The sequence below is a fragment of the Dendrobates tinctorius genome, unplaced genomic scaffold (genome assembly GCF_039654945.1).
Source record: "Dendrobates tinctorius isolate UK_male_01 unplaced genomic scaffold, ASM3965494v1 ptg000134l, whole genome shotgun sequence".
Classification (NCBI taxonomy): domain Eukaryota; kingdom Metazoa; phylum Chordata; class Amphibia; order Anura; family Dendrobatidae; genus Dendrobates; species Dendrobates tinctorius.
Genome location: NW_027361802.1, coordinates 19913704 through 19937994, shown reverse-complemented (window position 1 = coordinate 19937994; position 24291 = coordinate 19913704). Strand labels below are relative to the sequence as shown.

The 24291-nt window shown below is 47.0% G+C and overlaps 1 protein-coding gene across 5 annotated transcripts in view; it reads left to right on the top strand.

The window, feature by feature from the left end:
• Positions 1-24291, top strand: part of CARNMT1 (carnosine N-methyltransferase 1) — a 70092-nt gene that overhangs the window by 8662 nt on the left and 37139 nt on the right. Inside the window, exons 1-2 of one of the 5 annotated variants that reach the window (XM_073543761.1) lie at positions 2438-2753; positions 22039-22234. In XM_073543761.1, the coding sequence (XP_073399862.1) occupies positions 2560-2753; positions 22039-22234 (390 nt within the window). In that variant the 5' untranslated portion in view covers positions 2438-2559. Of the gene's footprint in view, positions 1-2437; positions 2754-3243; positions 3354-22038; positions 22235-24291 lie in introns of those variants that run through there. The other 4 variants (XM_073543762.1, XM_073543759.1, XM_073543764.1 and 1 more) reach the window with 4 other exon arrangements.

Sequence of the window (24291 nt, the reverse complement as noted above, 5' to 3'; positions counted from 1 at the left end):
GCGGGGAGTAGCGTGCAGAGCGATGAGCAGCACGCTCTGCTTCCCCCACCAGAGCGTACCGGTGTGGCGACAGACCATAGGGAAGGAGCCCCCGTTGCCTGCAGAAAGAGCTGTGCAGAGCCATGCACACAGAGCAGAGCTGGACCGGGTGTTGCAGCAGCGAGAGAGAAGTGCTCCGTCCGGTGAGCATCAGCCTCACACAGACCAGCGACCACTGTCGTCCGCCACCAACCACAGGGACCAGAGAGAGAGAGTCGGGCAGTGTGTGCCCGGTGACCGACAAAGCCAGGAGCCAGACACTTCAGGATAGTGAGTACAGTGTGTGTGCCGCCTGAAAGAGACTGTAACCTAAACCCTGACTGTGCTAGTAAATCTCGTCCCCAGACACTTGACTTGGTCTTCGTATACATCGTATACCGTCGTTTAGCTACTACAGTATATGGACTAAAGACAGTGGACGGTACCGGAGACCGACCACTGTCACCAGAAGACTGGGTATTGTGGGTCGCCCTCTCAGGGCTGCGGGGTACTCGGTACCGTGCCGGTGTCAGCGGGAGGTGTCACAGCGGCGGTGACCCAGTCCATGGCCCTGGGCGCTCAAGTAATGGGGAGTTATTTGTATTGTAGTTAGTTTGAATGAATAGTTTGTGACGCCACCTGTGGTGTTCGGCAAGTGAGGTGTTAAGCCGACGCTGCTTGCAGATCCTCTGGAGCTGGTGGTGTGTGGCAGCCAAGATGGTGAAGCTCCCCACAGGTGGATCTGTAGCCCCAGGGCAGTGTAGGTGTAATGGATGAGAAGCGCAGGCAGTGTAGGAGCTGGTACCCAGATGTAGTGATGCTGAGGGTGTAGGCGCGATAATGAATGGAGGACACCGGGGCTTGTAGTTCCAAAGCTTTACTCACAGTCTGTAGTACACACAGGTGCCTTCCTCCGGGCCATGTCCTCCAGGTCAGAGACTCAGTCAACCTCCAGGCAAGATGGTAAGCTCACCTCCAACACTCCGCCAACATGTACCTTCCTGAACGTCTCCTCTATAGCGCCTTAAAGTGTGAAGATCTCCTAGTACTGAGTTACACTGGAGTTCCTCTCATCAGATGTTCCCAAGAGCTCTCCTTGTACGGCAGACAGCTGTAGCCTGCTTCGGGCACTCCCTTCTCCTGAGTCCCGGCTCTCTATCCAAATGCTGTTGTGCCCCAAGTCTTAGATGGGAGTAGTGCATTTACAGCCAACTACTCCACCGGTGTCTGCTGCAGAACCATACGTGTCCATACAACCTCAGGGACCGGGCCCCGGCCTTGCGCTTAGAACCTATAGGCAGGGTGCTTCCTTCCAACCCACGTCCTCTCTGTTCTATTCTCCTTCGTTCCGTACTATTCTCTCTTTCTTATGGATGCTTAGGTTACAGATCAGTGTCCTTCTTCCTTCCTTTCCCGTGCCAACTGGCTCAGGTCACTGAGACAGCTGCAGCACTCCTTCCTCCATCCCTTCTTCTAGGGATCCCCACTCCTCTCCGAGTGGCTTCCTCCCTCAGTCTCTCCAACTGACTGACCTCTAATTCTAAACCTTCCCAGTCTTTTATGTATTCTAACTCCACCCACCTCCCAGCACATCCAGTGTTCCAAGCAGGGAACCACCAAAGGTGCTCTGCTACTCTGTAAGCACTGAGCCGCAATGTGATGTGCAGAACTACCGTGTGGGGGGTGCGAGTGTTGGAGCGTGAAAAGGAGTTCCCACCTTACCTGGATGGTGGGACACTACACCTTAGGAGAAGGTGCAGTACCTCTGTGGCGACTGAGCCTCAGGGGCGCCACAATTATCATTTACTTGGCCCCACTGTAAAGGACATTGCGCTGCCGTTGGAACCCTGAGGAGCTACTCCCAAGAAGACTACAGACTGATAAGTTTCACCTTTTTATTACTGAACTTTCGCTCGTCCCTCACCTACCCTGCTGCTCTCCCAGTTCTGCCCCATCCCTTATCATCACCCTACAATCCCTCACTCCCTGCTACATTCCCCTGTAAATAAACCTGTTAACCCTTGCTCTGCCTGCGTCCCATCACTGCATCCCACGTTCCTGCTTGTTACCTTACATTTGGAAGAAAAAAATGGAAAATGGCTATGGCATGAAAGGGGTTAAAGAAAATCTAAAAAAGATAGAAAAGTAGTAATGGAATCTTACTGTCCTGCAGAATAACCCTCAAGTACTATTTTTACTGCACAAAAAGACCCCAAAAACATACGGCCCCCTGGCTTATTTCCTGAGTAATGCGGTAACGCTCATCCCCTTGGCCCTTGACATTGCATTCTGCCAACCATGGGTCTCTCTTACGAGTACTACCTCATGTCCCCACGGGAGGGAAGTGTCAGAAGTGTCCAGCACAGCCCACGCCGGTGCTGCCAGCACTAAACATGGCGCTTGCCCAAGCCAGCGGCGCTCTTTAGTGACGTCATGGTCGGAGCGCCGGTTTCCGCTCGGCAATATAGTTATGTCCCAGGGTTTGCAGACCGTATCACGTTGCTTGCATTGACTCCAGCTTCGTAGCTCCCGTCCAGGGACATGTTTGGCCACAGCCGCGGGCGACGGCGGAGAATCGACTCGGAGGAGCCCGGGAATGTGCAGGCGGCGGCGGAGGAGAAGGTGGTGGACCTCGGCTCATACACAACAAGGAGGCAGCGGAAAAGCCCGGAGGAGAATGAGAAGCTGGAGAGAGAGCACTTCTGGAAGATCATCAACACCTTCACTTGTTACAGGTGACTGCACACACGTGTCGCGGTGGTCGCATGCGACTTTCAGGACGATCGCAGTCATGTGCCATCGCTATTAACCCTGAGTGCACCTGTGCTGGGCAGGAAGGACTAGTGCCTGGTCACGTGTTCTCCCGTCACCTTCTTGTCTCCCTTGCTATAGAGCTCGGGTGCAACTAAGAATTCCGTCCTCCCCGCCAAGGAGTGTCCGTAATCAGTGCTGTAACACACAGCGCCCGCTATGTCGTGTGTGAAAGTTGCCAGGGGGCAAGTGGCCCGGCTTATTCCTGAGTGGTCCGGTTGGGGGTTGCTTTATAGATCCGCCATACGGATCCAGAGCTATGGGCTTTATACGTAGCGCTCAGTTATCTGGTCTTTCCAAAGGGGCGCTGCTCACAGGTATCTCCGGGTGTCATAATTACCCTGTGATTAGCGTAAAGACCATAAATATCGGCAGTAAATAAAATGGCCGTGTCTCTGGGACCGCATGGGAGAATAGGAAATAGAGTGCTCGTTGGGAATAAAAGGAGGGCAAACACTGGCCCCTTCCCACCTGGTGATGACCAACCCTTATTAATGGCCCATGGTGCCGCATAAACTGCAAAAGTGAGTATAGCTGCGCCGATGCGGAGGGAAGTATATTCATTTCTGCAGCACCTGGGGCCATTATTAAGGGCCCCCCCCAATGCAGATAGCCATGTTTCAGGCTGGGGCCCGCCGCGTCATGCCTAAAGCACGCACCATTGGGGGACGTGGCCACTATTCCAGGCGGGGAACCAGCGAGGTGGAAACCCCTACAGTAAACACTAGCAATTGTATTTATTCCCGGTGTCTCTTTCTGCCTCTTGAGCGTATCCTGAAGCTATGGGTAAAAGGCTTTTGTTGTTGTTTTCGTAAATGGAATCGGTGATCAATTTTTTTGCCTATTAGCTGTGGCCACCGGCATCAGGGGCTTATCTACAGCATTCTGTAATGCTGTAGATAAGCCCCCAATGTTACCTGAAAGAGAAGAAAAACGAGTTATATTATACTCACCGAGGGGCGGTTCGGGTCCGATCCGGCGCCTCCCATCTTGCAGCGATGACGTCCTCTTCATTCCTGGCCGTCGCGGCGCAGGCTCACTGCTCTGCCCTGTTGAGGGCAGAGCAGATTACTGCAGTGCGCCTGAAGAGGCAATGGCCGCAGATGATAGGCAAAAATTTTTTTGACAGATTCCCTTTAAGCCTTTTTGGGGTATATTTTCAGTGTTTATAATTATTTTTTTTTTTTTTAAAAGATCGTTAGGGGACAAACCTGGTGACAGGTCCCCCTTATCGGGTAAGGCCACCAGCTTTCAGGCCTGATATGCAGCATTCTATAATGCTGTATAATATACCCCCAATCCGGCCTGCAACAAAAGAAAAATGCCTTTTATAATACTTGCCTTCAGGGCCGTCAGGTCCAGTGGGCATCACTGTTCCAGCGCCTCCTCTCTTGTGATGCCGTTCTACTGTGCTTCATGTGGATGACGCGTCCTACATCATCCATACAGTGTTCCCTGGCATTGCTCTCCAATACTGGCGTACTCCGCCCTCTGTAAAAAATCTATAACAAATCTTGTGCAAAAACATGGTCTGATCATACCACAGCTCCTGGCCAGGAGAGGACGCAAAGTATACAGACAGGACAGCACGGGATCACAGCTGATTCTTTCTTTGAGGTAAAACATTGTTTAAAAACAGGCAGGGAAATGTTTTACCTCACAGAATCAGCTGTGATCCCCTGCTGTAATATCTGTATACTCTTGTTTTGCATCCTCTCCTGCCCAGGAGCTGTGGTATGATCAGACCATGTCCCTGCACGGTCAGACACAGCCATTACACAGCAGGGGAACATTTATACGATTATCATGACAGCACCAATGAGAGAGGGGTTCCGCCCTTCAAGGACAGGAAACCTTCAAGATAAAATGGATGGCTCCTCTCTCTCCGCATCAGTGGTTTCCTGTCCTTGACTGGGGAACCTTCACCTGCAAGACGGAGGCAGAAGAAGGAAGCAGTCCCAGACCTGGGCCGGTCGGTTGTGGCAGGGCACTGTCTCTGCTTCAGCTGGCGCCAGAGTTACTGAAAGCGCCATGGGGGGATCCCGATGGGGTCTCGGCCATCAGTCATGTGGGAGCTGCGGCGCCATCACCGCATGGTTAGCCGGTAGCCCGCGTCCCTGCGCGATCATAGCAGCCGGAAACCGGAAGTCAAACTCTTGATGACATGGTCGGGACCTTTCACCTGGAGCACTTCTGGTGCAGGTACCAGAAGCTGCAGGACACGCCGTCCGGCAGATCCCCTACAGGTGCAGTGCTTAAGGATTTATCGCCAGGCAGGGGCACCAGTGCAGAGATGGAGGCACATCAGCCCTCTCTACAGCGCCAGCAACTGCAGCAGCAGCATTTGGATTCAAATCAGCTGCAGCGACGCGGATGCCAGATGCGACCGTACCGGGATAGGCGTTCCAGATGCTCCAGCAGGGCACGCAGGTCCATAGACTCAAGGACAAGTTGGCACAGCTATACCAGGATGGAAGATTCTGTGGTCCATAAAGGAGACCTTTCGCACAACATCCTGTTCTGGTACCCTTCAATTTCCTCTGAGTGGTGAGTAAGCTACGAGAATGCAATGTAAAAATGCAAATCTCTCTCTCTCTCCTTCCTTGTCTGGCCTTTCTCGTAGGATTTCCCTAGAAAGTGTAAAGAAAAATCAAAGCACAAAACCTGCGCTCTGGGCAGGATCTGGCTATCACATGGCCCAAGAAATTATGCCAAGCTTGCATCAATGACACGGTGGCTAACGAGACCCCTGACTTCTCTTCCACCTTAAGAACCCTCATTAGAACAGAAGTGGAGAATTCTTTAAGGTCCCAATCCCTCTCGGGAGAAACATCACGTAGGGATGAAGCATCTCTCACGTCATCGACTGTATATTCAGAAGAGGGGGTTTCTGCGGGATGCCTCAGGATCATCTTTCGTCAGAAAGCGACTCTGGCTCGGGCTACTACTTCCCCCTGGAAGAGGTGGATAACTGACTATTTTTCAGACTGTAAGACACTTTTGGGGGAAAATGGGGGTGCATCTTATAGTCGGAATATACTTACAAATACTGTGGCGGCAGCAGGAGTCGGGCGATTCTGCGATTGTCCGGTTCGACACTGCAGGGCGATAATTATACTCCCTTCCCAGGCTGCTGCGGCTGGTGCAGTAGGTTCGACGGTGGTGCTGGGGGCTCCGCCAGCATTTTGTGAAAGCCCGGAGGCCCCCGCATATCCATTGCTGCGATGCGATGGGCGGCGGCATGCTCAGATTGAGTTCTCGGCAACGCGATCTCTTCCCTAGATCTCAATCTGAGCATGTGCCTCCCCCAACGGCCATTTTCCCGGAGGCCCTTGCACATCCAATGCTGCGATCCAAAATGCTGGCGGAGCCCCCCACCACCACCGCCTCACCTGCCCACACTAGCCTCACCTGCCTGGGATGGGATTTCCCGGAGGCTGCCACACCAGCCTGGGATGGGAGTCATATCGCCGGACCACCGAACACCCTCTGTGACCGCGCTCCACTAGCGTTGCTGATTCCTCCCCCTCCCCCCCAGGTAAGCTGAATTCGGACTGTAAGACTGACCCCCATTTGACACATTAATTTTTTTTCCCTATTTTCCTTCTGAAATTTTGGGGTGCATCTTATGGTTCGGTGCGTGTTAGTCCGAAAAATACGGTAGTTAAGTCCGTAAGGTCCACAATAGGACTGGTCGATCAAAAGGTCAAGAAGTCTGTCCATGATATCATGTTTAGTACCTTGGACAAATAAAGAGGTAAATCCTTTCCTATGAACGAGAAGTTGCTAAAATCTCATCAATGGAAAAAGCCAGATAGAAAAGGACCCCTGTAGTGGTTAACGAGTATACTTGTTCGTGTTTCCCTGATCATGCTCGGATGATCTCCGAGTATTTTGGCGTGCTCTGAGATTTCAGTTCTGTCGCCTCTGCTGCATGGTTTATGGCTGCTGGACAGCCTGAATACACGTGAGAATTCCCTAAGAAACAGGCATTCCTCACATGTATTCAGCCTGTCCAGCAGCCACAAATCATGCAGCTGCATCGACGGAAACTAAATCTCCGAGCACGCCAAAATACTCGGAGGACACCCGAGCAACGAGTATACTCCCTCATCACTAGCCCCCTGATGTCCTCCTTTAAAAGGAAGTACCCCTTTGAGGAATCCTGGAATAAAGCGCCCAGGTTGGATGTTGCCATATCCAAGGCCTAAAAAAATTCATCCCTCCCCTTTGAGGACTCAGGATTACTAAAGGACCCTCTTGAAAGGAAGGTTGACACCTTTCTTAAAGCTACGTGGGAGTCATCGGCAGGGGCGTTGAAGCCGGCCATCACGGCAACCTGCACAGCAAGGTCCCTCATGGTCTGGCTGAATAGATTGGAAGACCAGCTGAGTGAAAATTCATCCAGAGACTCCATTCTGGCCATGCTCCCAGTTATCAAAGGGGCGGTGGCCTTCTCGGCAGATGCATCAGTCGACTCTGCCAGACTGGCCGCTTGATCGGCAGCATTATCTAATGCAGGCCGGAGAGTGGTCTGGTTAAAGGGTTGCCCAGGGGATGTACAGTCAAAAGGAAAACTGTGTTCTCTCCACTGTGAAGTTCACTACTTATTTGGCTCAGCTTTGGATGACATCTTAGAGAAAGATGCCAATAGGAAGAAAGGGTTCCCAAAACCTCCTTTCTCATCCTTCAGGCAGTTCTTTTTGGAGGAAGAGATACAGCCGAAAGAGAACATCCACCGAACATTTTAGAGTGGAAGGATAAACCGAAGAAGGGCAAGGGCTTCCAGTTTGGTAATGCTTCCCAAGGTGGTAGAAATATCTCCAAATGACTCCCTACACCAGGTGGGAGGAAGGCTCCTCCCTCTCCCTTCCAGCCTGGGAGAAAATATCATCCATCCCTTGGATTCTCTACCTGGTGAGGGCAGGGTTGAAGCTGGAGATCGGGAGACTTCCACCAAATAGGTTATTGTGACGGTCCCACAAGCATCCAGCTAGGAGCAAATGGCGCTAGAATTGGAGGTACTGAGCCTCTTAGAGAAAAACGTTCTACAGTAGAGGGTCCTCCCCTTTGGCCTGGCAGTTGCCTCTCGTGTATTCACGAAGTTAATAGCAGAGGTGACGGTCAACCTCAGAGAAAGAGACTGGTCATCCCATACCTGGACGACTTCCTGATAGTAGGCCGTTCTTTCAGTCATTGCCGCAGTCAAATGAGAGACATAGCCATCATCTTAGAGAGGTTAGGATGGTGTTTGAACCTAGAAAAATCAAGGATAGACCCACGAAAGACACAAATCTTTCTAGGACTTACTCGACTCGTGCCAGCAAGAGTGTTGCCAACCGGATCAGAAAAAGGAAAAGTTGCTCAGTCTACTCTCCAGGTCAGTACAGGATCTGGTAATGTCCCTCAGGGGTGCCATGTCCCTCCTGGGCTCCCTGACCTCATGCTTCCCGGCAGGGAAGTGGGCCCAAATCCACGTAACAGAGTTGCAGTGGTTCGTGTTAGAAAGTCAACATTCCTTACAGGGATATCTGGATGGTGCGCTAACACTGCCTCAGGAGATTATTCATTCGCTCCACTGGTGGTTGGCGATGGAGTCCCTTCGGGAGCCGTGGTTCCCTCACATGACGAGGGTAGTTACCAAAGACGCCAGTCCCAGGGGGTGGGGAGCACATCTGGATAGCAATCTGGTTCAGGGAACATGGTCAGTGGTAGAGACGGAAGGCACCTTAAACGTGAGCACTTCTGGCGGTAGAGAATGCGTTAAAGTCTCCTACCAAACCTACAAATACACCACGTAACAATATTGTTAGACATTCAGGTCACAGTTACATACCTGAATCATCAGGAGGGTACACATTCCCTAATGTATATAACCAAGAGGATTTTTGGCCTTGCGGTGATAAACATCCTTTCACTATCTGCACTTCATATCAGAGGAAAGGACAACGCAACAGCAGATTTTTTGAGCTGCAGACCACTTCTACAGGGCGAATGGTCCCTCAAGACAGCAATATTCAGATGTTTGGTGAACATGTGGGGGCGGCCGTTAATCGGCCTTTTCGCTACTCAGCAGAACAGCAAGATGGAGAGGTTCTGCTCCCTGGATCCAAAAGAGAATCCTCAGGTGGTAGACGCCTTTCGGATCAGATGGGACATCCTGTTTTACGCCTTCCTCCTCCAATCTGTCGAATACCAGCGGTTCTCAGGAAGATCAGGCAGGACAGGGCAAGAGTAGTACTCATAGCCCCCTTTTTGGCCCAAGAGGCCCTGGTTCTTTTGGCTGAGGAACATGTCAGTCACGGAACCGTGGGTTCTTCCAGAAATCCCTGACCTTCTAGCTCAGGGGCCCGTGTTCCATCCTCGGGTGACTGGGCTACACTTAACAGCCTTGAACTTGAGAGGTCAGTGCTAGAGGGTAAGCGGTTTTCTCCCAACCTGGTTTCTACCTTGCTGGCTAGTAGGAAGCCGGTCACTACAAAAATTTACGGTTGGACCTGGAAAAAATTCTTGTCATCTACAAGGGTGTACTATGGAAGGAAAGTTGCCCCTAAAGGAGATCCTGGCGTTCCCTCAGAAGGGGCAGGAACAGGACATGGCGGTTAGTACCTTGAAAGTTCAGGTATCGGCTTTAGGGGTTCTGTATAATTACAACCTCAAGGGTAATCAGTGGGTGGTCAGGTTTATTAAAGCATATGCTAGATCCAGACCAGTCCCAGTAGCCAGGATCCCTCCATGGGATTTGAACTTGGTCTTTAATGCTCTGACAGAGCCCCCCTTTGAGCCTTTAGCTAAAGCGTCCATAAAAGTAGTTACATTGATGACTATACTCTTAGTAGCCCTTACATCAACACAGAGATATACAGGCCGTATCCGCAGACCCTCCCTTTACCATGGTGATGGACGGTAGAGTAGTTCTAAAACCAGACCGCCCAAAAAATTATAGGGAAAATAAGTTTCACACCTTAGATGTAAGGAGATGCCTTCTTCACTATCTGTTAGCGACAAAAGCATAGAGGAAGGATAGGGCTATGTTTATCTCCTTTCAATGTTCTAGGAAAAGAATGGGAGTCTCAAGGGGTACCCTATCCAGGTGGATAAGGAAAGCTATCAAATTGGCTTATCAGCTCAGGAAGACCGGTCTTTAACGACCTGAGGGCCCACTGTACAAGAGCGATGGCAACGTCTTGGGCTGAAAGGGCAGATGTGTCCATAGAACAGATCTGTAAGACAGCTACTTGGTCGTCACCTTCCACCTTTTATAGTCACTATGGACTGGATCTTTCTGCCTCTTCTGATATCATGTTTGGGAAGAGTGTTCTACACCCTTTGGTTCCTCCCTAATAGAGTAATTCTCTGTAAGTCTCTAGTTAGTGCTGTCATGGGTGACTGGAAAACACGTATATTACTTACCGGTAATGTGTTTTTACGGAACCCATGACAACACCCTTATATTCCCTCCTGTTACTAAGCCATCACCTTCTGGTTAGTGGGTTATTGTATATAGTATGCCACTTAGGGTGTGGTTAACTGGTTAAGAATATTTTGTATAAATGTATATACATATGTGGACACTAACTCTGAGGTCCTCTCATTCTCTGTAATCCACTGATGCAGAGAGAGGAGCCGTCCTTTTTATCTTGAAGTTTCCTGTCCTTGAAGGGCAGATCCTCTCTCTCGTTGGTGCTGTCATGGGGTTACGTAAAGACACATTACCGCTAAGAAATCTACGTGTATGTAAACACATCCAATTGTGATCTATTAATTAAAATCAACTTTTTGTTGGAAAACCCCTTAACGACTTATGGCATGCTCTGCCCGTCATAGGTCGCCTCCCCCTCTTTGGTGAAAGCTCCGGCGATGAGCCCGTACTTTTGCCGACACATGATGGATGATCTGATCAGCTGTCATGTGCCCTTAACAGCCACGGGTGGAATCGCGATCCACCCGCAGCTAAGTAGCAAAATGGCACAGTCCATCTCTGACAACAGCCTTTAACTCGCACAAAGCAGATGCGCGTCTTCGCTTCGTCCATTGGCGCCTGTGTCACATGACCGCTGGTCGCCGATCGATTGGCATGACAACCTGGGGGCTGCCGGACAAACCCGGTGGTCGGTGCTCATAGATGAGAATTTTTGTAACACATAGCAGCCCTACTACGAGGGGCGCCTGAAAACTTCGAGGCCCACCCATGAAATCTTTTTTGCATGGTCTTGTTTTGCAATGCAATATGTTATTTAGTTAGTTGAATGGTCTCATGAGCAATCTGGATTTATTTTGATTTTTTTTGTTTCCGTTACAGCATTTTAAAGTTGGGTCGCAAGGCTGAAATATGGAAATGGAGAAGTTGGCAAAGTTCACACATCGGCTGCTGCCATTCACTCCTGTGGTTTCCAATTGCTTCAGCACCCACCCTATTCCCCTGATTTGGCTCCCTTGGACTATCACCTATTCTCACAGATGAAAAAGCACCTTGGTGGAAGGTGGAATTGCAGCCATTGCAACAGCCGATGTGTGAACTTTGCCAACTTCTCCATTTCCATATTTCAGCCTTGCGACCCAACTTTAAAATGCTGTAACGGAAACAAAAAAAATCGAAATAAATCCTGATTGCTCATGAGACCATTCAACTAACTAAATAACGTACTGCATTGCAAAACAAGACCATGCAAAAAAGATTTCATGGGTGGGCCTCGAAGTTTTCAGGCGCCCCTCGTATGTGTAACATAAGCGATTAAATAATCGCAGCTTCTAGTCTCCCATGGAGACTATTGCAGCAGGTAAAAAAAAATTTTTTTTTTTAAATATTAAAGTTGTTTGCGGGTCTTGGAAAATGGTGCTTTTTTTTTTTCACCACTTAACAAAAATTCTCCATTAAATGTCTCCTGCTTAACCCAGCACGAAGTACAGGAATACCGCTGGTCCTTAACCCCTTTCTGACATTGGACGTAATGATCCGTGCATGTGACCTGGGCCAATCTGACCATGGACAGATCTTTACGACATCACGATCGGCCGCACTCACGGGGGAGTGTGCGGCCGGGTGTCAGCTGATTCTCACAGCTGACACCTGGCACTTTAAGGCTGTGTGCACACGCTGCGGATTTTGCCGCGGTTCCGCAGCGGTTTTGGCCGCTGCGGCCCCGCAGCAGTTTTTGCTGCGGTGTACAGTACCATGATTCCCTATGGGAATCAAAAACCGCAATGCAGACGGTGCGGAATTTTCCGCGCGGATTATCTGCGGTTTTCAATCCGCAGAAAGAATTGACATGTCAATTCTTTCTGCGGATTCTCCTGTGGTTTGCCATCTCCTCCATTGAGGAGATGAAAAACCGCAGAGCAATCCGCAGGTAAAACCGCACGTCTTTTGACCTGCGGTTTCACCTGCAGATTTTACAAAATCCGCGCGGATGAATCCGCACCTAATCCGCAGCGTGTGCACACAGCCTAACTCCCGAAATACTGCAATCAAACAAGATAGCAGCATTCTGGGAGCCGGCGCAGGGCTGACAACCCCTCTGCCTTTGGATCGGAGACCCCGCGGCATGACGCGGGGTTCTGATTGTTGCCATGATGAGCGGATGTCATCATGACGACATCCGGGTCACCAGAGTTAGGAAACTTGTGGATCATGCGCAGTGCATGATCAGCATGTCTCCCTGTCAGTGCAGCGCTGACAGCTTCTATGGCATGCAGAGGCTACTTCATCTATATGCTATAGAAGCGATCAGCCTGCAAAAAAATGATTGTCCCATAGTGGGACTAAGTAAAAGAGTTAAAAAAAAAAAAAAATTTCAATAATTGTCAAAATATTTTTTTTAATCTAAAATAATAACAAAAATGTTTACTCTCTCACTAAATAAATATTTGAATGAAAAAAAAATCTAAACAATAGAAGTAGACATATTTGGTATCAACGCGTCCGCACCGACCCAACCTATAAAACTGACCCACTAGTTAACCCCTTTAGTCAACGCCATTTAAAAAAAAAAAAAAAAAAAAAGGCAAAAAACAGTGCTTTATCATCATACCGCCAAACAAAAAGTGGAATAACACGTGATCATGCATGGTAATGTCATCTTGTCCCGCAAAAAAAAGGGGCCACCATATAGCTCCATCAGCGGAAAAATAAGAAAGTTATAGCTCTCAGAATAAAGTGGTGCAAAAATAATTTTTTCTACAAAAGTTTTTATTATATAAAAGTGCCAAAACATAAAAAACAATATGAATGCGGTAACCCTGTAATCGTACTGACCCAAAGAATAAAACTGCCTTATCGATTTTACTTACTGTATAAACGCCCCCCCCCCCAAAGAAATTCATGAATTACTAGTTTTTGCTCATTCTGTCTCACAAAAATCGGAATAGAAAGCGGTAAAAAAATATCATGTGCCCGAAAATGGTACCAATAAAAACGTCAGCTTGTCCCACAAAAACCAGGACCTCACATGACTCTGTGGGCCAAAATATTGAAAAAATTATAGCTCTCAAAATGTGGTGATGCAAAAACTAGTTTTTGCAATAAAAAGCGTCTTTTAGCGTGTGACAGCTGCCAAACATAAAAACACACTGTAAGGCCTCTTTCACATGTCCTGATATTTCCAGTACTGGAGATGTCAGTGTTTGTGTATGTGTAATACTTGCAGCACACATGTGGCATGCATGTGCCACGTCAGTACCACATGGACGGGCACCAGGGAAGAAGCGTTACAGTAGCTGCAGTGACTTGGGTGAGATCCCCGCTAGCATCGTGAGCGCTCACTGTGCTAGCAGGGATCTGATTGCAGCTCAGCCCGGCTGGGAACGGAGCTCAGTGACCGAAGGTAACCTCTGACATCACCCCCGGTCACTGACGCTGCATTCCCAGCAGCTCATTAACCAGTGGTTTTCAGCCAGGACGGTCGCATCTTGGCGCTGTCTAGCTTGAAAACTATGTATCCTCCAGAGATGGATTACGGCGTGGGACACAATGATGGACAGGTATTGTATCTTGTTGCTTTTTTATTTTATTTTTATTACAGGAGATTGAGGGCTTCGCTTTAATTAGGCGTGGTTGTAAGTATGGTTTAATTGAGATTAATAAAGAAGTCTGTGTCATTTTTTTTTTTCAAATAAAGGACTTTATTCTGGCTGTGTCTTTATTTACAATACAACTATAGGATTAGTAATTCGGGTGTCTTATAGACACCTCTCCATTTCTAAGCCATGGGCTTGATGTCACCTGAAAGGTGACCTCAACCCCCACAAATATTACCCCACTTGCAAGTTGCCACCGCTACAGGGCAAGTGGGAAGAGCTGGGCAAAGCACCAGAATTGGTGCACCTAAAGTGCCTTTTCTGGGCAGCTGCAGGCTGTTATTTTTAGGCTGGGGGGGTCAATATCTAGGGTGCCCTACCAGCCTGAGAATACCAGCCTCCAGCTGTGATCCTTAGCAAGGCTGGTTGTCAAAAATGGGGGGGATCCCACGCCGTTTTTTTTTTCTTTTTTTACCCCTTCCCGGCCTTTGACGCCACAGGTGTCATGAAAAATCGTGCCAATATGACCCATGACGCCTATGTGGTGTCATGAATTGATTGCCCCCTGCGTGTCGGGTGACCGGGGTCACTGAAAGGTCATCCGACCCGAACACAGAGGACTCTTCATAGTTACCCCACGGGGTGTGGCTTAGCCCTCACGTGCCTACGATCGCTCTGATTGGCTGTTAAGTGAAACTGCCAATTAGAGCGATTGTAATATTTCACCAATGAAATTTGGTGAAATATTACAATACAGCCATGGCTGATGCTGCAATAGCATCTGCCATGGCTGGAAACATCGATCAGACCCCCCCACAACTGACGGCACCGATCAGCAGCCGCCGTCATAATCTAAACTCTCACAGTGATCAAAATAAAAAAAAAGTAAATCACCCCCATATGTAGGGACAAATAATAAAATAAAGAATATTTTTATTTTTTCGTTAGGGTTGGAATTAGGGTTGGGTTAGAATTCGGATTAGGGTTGAGATTAGGGTTAGGCTTGTGGTTAGAGTTAGGGGTGTGTTGGGGTTAGGGTTGTGGTTAGGGTTATGATGGGGTCACTTGTGGGAGGTTTCCTCTGTTTAGTTACATCAGGGGCTCTGCAAACGTAACATGACTCCTGCAGACCATTCCATCAAGTCGGCATTTCAAAACGTCACTACTTCCCTTCTGAGCCCCAATGTGTGACCAAACAATGGTTCCCCCCACGTATGGGGTACCAGCGTACTCAGGACAATCTGGGAAAACAACTTTCGGGGTCCATTTTCTCCTGTTACCATTGTGAAAATAAAAAATAGTGGGCTAAAAATCATTTTTTGAGGGGAAAAAAATTTTTTTTTTTTATTTTCATGGCTCTGCGTTATAAACTTCTGTGAAGCATTTGGGGGTTCAAAGTGCTCACCACACATCTAGATTAGTTCCTTGGGTGGTCTAGTTTCCAAAATGGGGTCACTTGTGGGGGGTTTCTACTGTTTAGGTACTTCAGGGGCTCTGCAAACGTAACATGACGCCTGCAGACCATTCCATCAAGTCGGCATTTCAAAACGTCACTACTTCCCTTCCAAGCCCCGATCGCCGGCAGAGCAGGGGAGAATGATGAGAGCCATGTTCAGCACCCGGCGCCGGGGAGCAGCGCTTACTATAATGCTTTTTCCAAGGTGCCAATGCGTGTCACATGGATAACCTCAATATGTGTTATGTGTATGCAGTAGTGCGAGAAGTTTTATGCTGACATTAAAAAACCGACATGTCAATGTGTTTTGCCCATGGAAACAGACTGACGTGCACAAACCCATTCTATTGAATAGGCAAATAGCGCTCCGTTCCTCCCGAGTTTCTCCGCATGGTTAAGTAGTACTGTACAGCCACATATGGGGTATTGCCACATTCAGTAGAAATTGTGGGACAAATTTTGTTGCCATTTTACCCACTTGTGTGAAAATGTAAAATGTTTGGCTAAAACAAAATTTTGGTTTTAAAAATGTAGTTATTTTGTCCTCACTGCCCAATGGTATAAAATTCTGTGACACACCCATGATGTCAATATGATCACTGCACTCCTAGATAAATTCATTGAGAGGTGTAGTTCGTAAAATGGGGGTCACTTATGGGGGGGGGGGTTCTACTGTTTTTTGGCACCTCATGGGCTCTCCCAGTGGGTCATAGCACCTTTAAACCATAGCAGTAAAATCTGGATTAGGAGTAATAATAAAAATGGCAAACTGTGTTGTGTTCTATTTCATTAAAATACTTTATTCTGGCTGTGTCTTTATTTAACATGCAACAACCATAGGATTAGTAATGGATAGGTGTCTTATTGACACCTCTCCATTACTAAGCCGTGGGGTTGATGTCACCAACAGCTGGTCTTAATGATTAATTATTTTACATATATATGTTTTGTATGTTATATACTTTTGCACGATATTGTGCACTATGTCACTTTAGACCATTGAGCTATATTGTATTTTTGTATAACTTATGTGAAATTATTATCACAATGCTACACATTGTATTAATTGCTACTAAATACTTATTTGGGTTGCCTTAAATACTGAGCATATGCACTATTGTAACTGCTGGAGAAAGGTCTGCACTCGACCGAAACGGCCATATGGGCTATTAACCCCTTACCAACAATTGACGTAATATTCCGTCCATGTGACCATGGACCTAATTACCATGGACGGAATAGTACGTCATCGCGATCAGCGGCGCCCACGTGGTGAGCGCCGCTGATCGCGGCCGAGTGTCAGCTAATTATCATAGCTGACACCCGGCACAATGTGTCAGGGGCGGTCACGGCCCGCCCCCGACACGTTAACCCCTTGCACACCGCGATCGCGGTGTACCGGGGGTTAAAGGGAAGCATCGGCAGGGAGGGGGCTCCCTCCGTGCTTCCCTGAGCCCCCCACGGCAGCGCAATGTGCAGCGCTGCTGCGGGGGGCTCTTTCCCTACAGGCCCCCGGATCCAAGATGGCGACGGGGCCTGCAGGGAGCTGACTGCCTCACTGCCTGCAAAGCGCAGGCATGAGGAAGTCTGCAGCAGTGCCCGTGACAGATCGCTGATCTGGACAAGGTAATAAAGTAAAAAAAAAAAAAAAAGTGTTAAAAATTAAAAAAAAAAAATCGCTAAATAAATTAGTAAAAAAAAAAATATTCCCCAATAAATCCATTTTTTCAAAATAAAAAAAACCAAAAACAATAAAAGTACACATATTTGGTATCGCCGCGTCCGTAATGACCTGCCCTATAAAACTGTCCCATTAGTTAACCCCTTTAGCGAACCCCTTAAAAAATAAAAATAAAAAACGAAGCAAAAAATAATGATTTATTATCATACCACCGAACAAAAAGTGCAATAACGCACGATCAAAAAGACGCATATAAATATCCATGGTACCGCTGAAAACGTCATCTTGTCCCGCAAAAAACGAGCCGCCATACAGCATCATCCGCAAAAAAAATAAAAAAGTTATAGCTCGCAGAATAAAGCAATACAAAAATAATTATTTTTTATATAAAATTGTTTTCATTGCAAAAAACCGACAAAACATAAAAAAACGACCTAAATGAGGTATTGCTGTAACCGTACTGACCCGAAGAATAAAAACGCGTTATCAATTTTACCGCACGCGGAACGGTGTAAACGCACCCCCCAAAAGAAATTCATGAAACGCTGGTTTTTGTTCATTCTGCGTCCCAAAAATCGGAATAAAAAGCGATCAAAAAATGTCACGTGCCCGAAAATGGTACCAATAAAAACGTCAACTCGTCCTGCAAAAAATAAGACCTCACATGACTCGGTGGGTCAAAATACGGAAAAATTATAGCTCACAATATGTGGTGATGCAAAAACTATTTTTACAATAAAAAGCGCCTTTTAGCGTGCGACAGCTGCCAAACATAAAAACCGCCATAAATCGTAAATCAAACCCCCCGTTATCACCCCCTTAGTTAGGGAAAAATAATAAAACTAAAAGAAAATGTATTTATTTCCATTTTCCCGGTAGGGTTAGGGCTAGGGCTCAGATTAGGGTTAGGGGTGTGTTAAGGTTAGGGTTGGAGTTATAATTGGGGGTTTCCACTGTTTGGGCACATCAGGTGCTCTCCAAAGGCAACATGGCGTCTGATCTCAATTCCAGCCAATTCTGCGTTGAAAAAGTCAAATGGTGCTCCTTCCCTTCCAAGCTCTGCCATGTGCCCAAACAGTGTTTTACCCCCACATGTAGGGTATCAGCCTACTCAGGACAAATTACAAAACAACTTTTGGGGTCCAATTTCTCCTGTTACCCTTAGGAAAATAAAAAATTGGGGGCAAAAATATAATTTTGCGGAAAAAAAATGTTTTTTTTATTTTCACGCCCAGGCGTTATAAACTTCTGTGAAGCACTTGGGGGTTCAAAGTGCTCTCCACACATCTAGATAAGCTCCGTGGGGGGTCTAGTTTCCAAAATGGGGTCACTTGTGGGGAGTTTCAATAGTTTAGGTACATCAGGGGCTCTCCAAACGCACATGACACCCGCATACCAATCCAAGTCTGCATTCCAAAACGTCACTACTTCCCTTCCGAGCCCCGACGTGTGCCCATACAGTAGTTTTCTCCCACATATGAGGTATCAGCGTACTCAGAACAAATTGGACAACAACTTTTGGGGTCCAATTTCTCCTGTTACCCTTGGGAAAATAAAAAAAATGGGGACTAAAAGATGATATTTGTTGAAAAAATACGATATTTTTATTTTCACGCCCGGTCGTTATAAACTTCTGTGAAGCACTGGGGGGTTCAAAGTGCTCACCACACATCTAGATAAGTTCATTAGGGGGTCTAGTTTCCAAAATGGGGTCACTTGTGGGGGGTTTCCACTGTTTAGGTACATCAGGGGCTCTCCAAACGCACATGACACCCGCAGACCATTCCATCAAAGTCTGCATTCCAAAACGTCAATACTTCCCTTCCGAGCCCCGACGTGTGCCCATACAGTAGTTTTCTCCCACATATGAGGTATCAGCGTACTCAGGACAAATTGGACAACAACTTTTGGGGTCCAATTTCTCCTGTTACCCTTGGGAAAATAAAAAAATGGGGACTAAAAGATCATGTTTGTGGAAAAAATACGATTTTTTTATTTTCACGCCCGGACGTTATAAACTTCAGTGAAGCACTGGGGGGTTCAAAGTGCTCACCACACATCTAGATAAGTTCCTTGGGGGGTCTAGTTTCCAAAATGGTGTCATTTGTGGGGGGTTTCTACTGTTTTGGTACATCAGGGGCTTTCCTAACGCGACATGGTGTCCGATCTCAATTCCAGCCAAAAACGTCAAATGGCGCTGCTTCCCTTCCGAGCTCTGCCATGCGCCCAAATAGTGGTTTTCACCCACATGTGGGGTATCGGCGTACTCAGGATAAATTGCACAATATCTTTTAGGGTCCTGTTACTTTTGGAAAAATAAGAATTGAGGGTGAAAAGATCATTTTTGTGGAAAAAATATGATTTTTTAATTGTACTGCTGTACGTTATAAACTTCTGTGAAGCCCTTGTGGGTTCAAAGTTCTCACCACATATCTAGATAAGTTCCTTGGGGGGTCTAGTTTCCAAAATGGGTTTCCACTGTTTAGGTACATCAGGGGCTCTCCAAACGCGACATGGCGTCCGATCTGAATTCCAGCCAATTTTGCATTGAAAAAGTCAAACGGCGCTCCTTCCCTACTGAGGTCTGCCATGCGCCGAAACAGTGGTTCCCCCCCACATATCAGGTATCAGCGTACTCAGGACAAATTGCATAATAACTGTTGCAGTCCAATTTCTCCTGTTACCCTTGGTAAAATAAAGAAAATTGAACCTGAAGTATTTTTTTTTGTGAAAAAAAGTTAAATGTTCATTTTTTCTTTAATATTCAAAAAATTCCTGTGACGCACCTAAAGGGTTAATAAACTTCTTGAATGTGGTTTTAAGCACCTTAAGGGGTGCAGTTTTTAGAATGGTGTCACTTTTGGGTATTTTCTATCATATAGACCCCTCAAAGTGGCTTCAAATGTGAAGTGGTCCCTAAAAATAAAATGGTTTTGCAAAAATGAGAAATCGCTGGTCAATTTTTAACCCTTATAACTTCCTAACAAAAAAAAATTTTGGTTCCAAAATTGTGCTGATGTAAAGTAAACATGTGGGAAATGTTATGTATTAAGTGGTGTTAAATAACACTTCTTTCTAAAATTTCATATGGTGTGCGTTTAGTTGGACCATCATTTACTTTTCAACAGGATAATGACCTCAAACACACCTCCAGGCTGTGTAAGGGCTATTTGACCAAGAAGGAGAGTGATGGGATGCTACGCCAGATGACCTGGCCTCCACAGTCCACACTGTCACGCTCTTGCTCCCCGCCGTTTCTGACACTTACCAGCACGGTCCCGATGCTCTCCTGTGCGCTCCTGCTCCACGACGCGTCCCCGCTCCTGACATCCGGGGTACTCGGCGTGAGCCCTGCACGCCTGCGCCTGACACCTTCCCCGGCGCTCGGACCTCTGGGAGCTGTGACGCTGTGGCTCCGCCCCCAACATGGCGGCGCCCACCGGGTATTTCAGCACGGCGTCAAGCCAGGTAAGACGCCTGATTATCTCCTGCGGTGACTCTGTCTCTGCGTTAGCGCCCCGGTATCCTCTTTGTTCTCTCTTTTGTCTCTCTGAGCCACCCCTGGTAGCCTCTGCGTTTTTGCACCTCCTGCCTAGCCCTTTGTCCCGGTCTTTTCCCTGTGTACCTCTCCCTGGCCCGTCTCCCCCCGGTTATCTTATTGGCCACTCCTGTGTTCCCTTAGCCCTGTCCGTATTGTGTGTATCTCTCTCTCGCTCTCCTGCAGCCTCCGTTAATCTCCGGTCCCGCTTGCCTCCCTTGCTCCATGGTCCCTGAAGTCCTCTGCGCACCTGCATCCCGTATTCTTCGCCTCTGTCTCTATAACCTAGCCCTGGTCGCCCCTTTGACTCCAGCTGTTGCGGTTCCATCCCTCATGGGCCTGCCCCTAACACTCCCTGTATAGGGTGTGGGTCCACCTGGCCCGCTCGCCCTTGGGGGCTCTGGAGCCATGACCCAGAGGGTCCACTTCCAGGTTTCCATCGCATTCCCACACCGTTACACACACAGTCACCAGACCTGAACCCACTCGAGATGGTTTGGGGTGAGCTGGACTGCAGAGTGAAGGCAAAAAGGTCAACAAGTGCTAAGCATCTCTGGGAACTCCTTCAAGACTGTTGGAAGACCATTTCCGGTGACTACCTCTTGAAGCTCATCAAGAGAATGCCAAGAGTGTGCAAAGCATAAGGTGGCTACTTTGAAGAACCTAGAATATAAGACATATTTTCAGTTGTTTCACCCTTTTTTGTTAATTATATAATTCCACACGTGTTAATTCATAGTTGTGATGCCTTCAGAGTGAATCTACAATTTTCATAGTCATGAAAATAAAGAAAACTCTTTGAATGAGGTGTGTCCAAACTTGTACTATGTGTATGTGTGTGTGTGTGTGTGTGTGTGTATATATATATATATATGTGTGTATATTTTAATAATATTATAAATGGTTCACATCTGTTTGGATGGAAACGTCGCCAGGATGGGCTAAATAAAATAGCTCTTTTTTTCTACCAAGAATGGTGTGCTGCCTCTGCTTTTTGGATTTCTGCATTTGAGGTTTGGTGTTTTGCCTGGGGGCCTCTGCACCCGGATTTTCCTCTTGCTGTTGTGATATATCTCTATCACGTGTATTTGTTTTGTATGTGTGTAAACATATGTGAACATGGTATGTAGTGATATTATGGTCTTCAATTGGGAATGTAAAAGGTTGGACACAAGGAAACGACATCACAATTTTTTTTTCTTTGATAAATAATATATCTTAGCTTAGAAAAAACGCATACAAATCCGCATGAAAATCCGCTTCAAACCTGCGCCAAGAAAGGAAGAATCCGCGCAGAAAATTTCACAGGCAAATCCGCAATGTGTGCACATACCCTAACTACATTTTCTGCTAAATGCTACAGCTTTCCAAAGTAAATTGTAGATTTTTGTAATGAGAGAGCTGTGGTTTGGGCAGCATACAAAAGCTGACAGGCGCCGTATCACCAGTCCCTATGAAGGTGTGTCACATGAATCCCCATGATATCCTATGTAATGAAATGTCATACTCTTCCTCTAGGTCTCATATCCATGAACGGGTGAACCGTGCCGAGAGACAATTTGTCTCTTTACCAAAAAGTCAACAAAACATGCTGCCAAATTTCCATTCCAACCTGGACAGGATCCGCAAATGTGCTGATCACAACCAGGAGATCCTGCAACTCATCGTCAATGACTGCACATTCATGTTTGAGAACAAGGAGTATGGCAACAATGTAAGTTCTTTCATGTCTGTACTACGAAATAAGTGATCATTTGTCTAGAAGACAGACCTTGGGAAACAGCAACCTAATATAGAGTTCATATCATTGTGGTGTAATACTAAAATGGGGTGCAGTGGTCTCCTTAGTATTACACCTCATTGATAAGAGAAGGTGCAGTGGTCTCCTAAATGTATTACCGCCGGTTAGAAAGATACGGTTCCCACACTATGAGATGACCGCATAAGCCCACAGCTTTGACAAGAGGTAAAAAGTTTACCCCCGGCCACAGGCGTCGGCTGATGGGAGTATTCATCAACCGGCAACTGCGCTCTCAATAAATCATTTAAAAAAAAAAAAACTTGTGGGTTCTCCTAAATTTTTGATAACCAGCCAGGCGGAACTGACAGCTGCGGGCTGCAACCCTCAACTGCCAGTTTTAGCAAGGTTGGTTATCAAGATTAGTGAGAACCCAACGTCATTTTTTTTTTTCTTTAAATTGTCATGGGGTCTCCCCCATTTTTTTGCCAGCCAAGCTAAAGCAGATAGCTCGTGGCTGGTATTCTAAGGCTGGAAAGGGGCCATGGATATTGTCCCCCCACCCAGCCTAAAGTAGCCTACAGTCGCCCCAGAAAAGGATCTTGTTAGCCCAGCTCTTTCCACTTGCCCTATGGCAGTGTTAAGTGGAGTTCATATTTGTGTGGTTGTTGTCACCTTTGTATTGTCTGGTGACATCAAGCCCACAACAAGAGAGGTGTCTATAAAACACCTATCCATTACTAGTCCTATGGTTGTAATGTAAATAAACACACAGCCAGAATATTTTTTTAAAATAAAAAACTCACTTTCACTTTTTTATTTAAAAATAGCAGTTTTACTTGCCTAACACCTATTCCATTGAAGCCTTTGTCTCCTGTAAAAAAAATAAAAAAAATAATAAAGAACAACCTTATCCCTCACCTGTCCATCGTTCTGTCCCATGCCGTAATCCATGTCTGGGATAAACTGTTTTCAACCTGGACGGTGACAACATGCGACAGTCTGGCCTGAAATCCCACTGATAAATGAGCGGCGGCAAGCTTGGCCTCAGTGACTAGCAGTGATGTCCTCGAGGTTACTGCAGGTGACTGAGGCTGCTTTCCCAGCTTGGCCCTTGACCTACGGTTATCTCGGTGAGATCCCTGCTAGTACAGTGAGAGAGTCTCACAGTGCAGCGGTGTTTTCTCCAGGAGAAATTTCTGCAGTTTAGGGGCCTGGCTGGGAATGCAGCCTCAGTGACCTGTGATAACCTCGATGACGTCACTGAGGCTGAGCTCGCAGCAGTTCGTTCCTCAGTAGGGTTCAGCCTGGACGGTCGCATGTTGTCACCGTCCAGGTTGAAAACTGTTTATCCCAGACATGGATTCCAGGGTGAGACAGAAAGATGGATAGGTGAGGAATATGGTTATTTTTTATTTTTGTTTTTTTTCAAAGGAGACCATGGCTTCAGTGGAATGGGCATTAGGTGAATATAACTGTGAGGGGTTTTTTTTGTTTTGTGTTTTTATTTCAAATAAAGGACTTAATTCTGGCTGTGTGTTTATTTACAATTTAACTATAGAATAAGTAATGGATAGGCGTCTTATAAACGCATCTCCATTACTAACACGTGGGCTTGATGTCACCAGATAATACAAAGGTGACATCAACCCCACTTGCCACTGTCACAGGGCAAGTGGGAAGAGTTGGGCAAGGCGCCAGAATTGGCATATCTAATGGATGTGCCGTTTCTGGGATGACTGCGGGTTGCTATTTTTAGGCAGGGGCAAGACTGATATCCATGGCCACTTACCACTCTGAGAATACCAGCCTCCAGCTATGTGCTTTAGCTTAGCTGGTTCTCAAAAATACAAGGGAACCCACGTTTTTTTTTTTTTTTTAATGATTCATTTATAGCGTAGGCGGCGGCTAATGAATACTCCATCAGCTGCTGCCTAATCTTGCTGTTGTTAGCGGCAGCAGGCGTAGGCTAATGGGAGTAGTCCCATCAGCCGATGCCAGTGACCGGAGGTAAACTTCTGGTCACAGCTGCT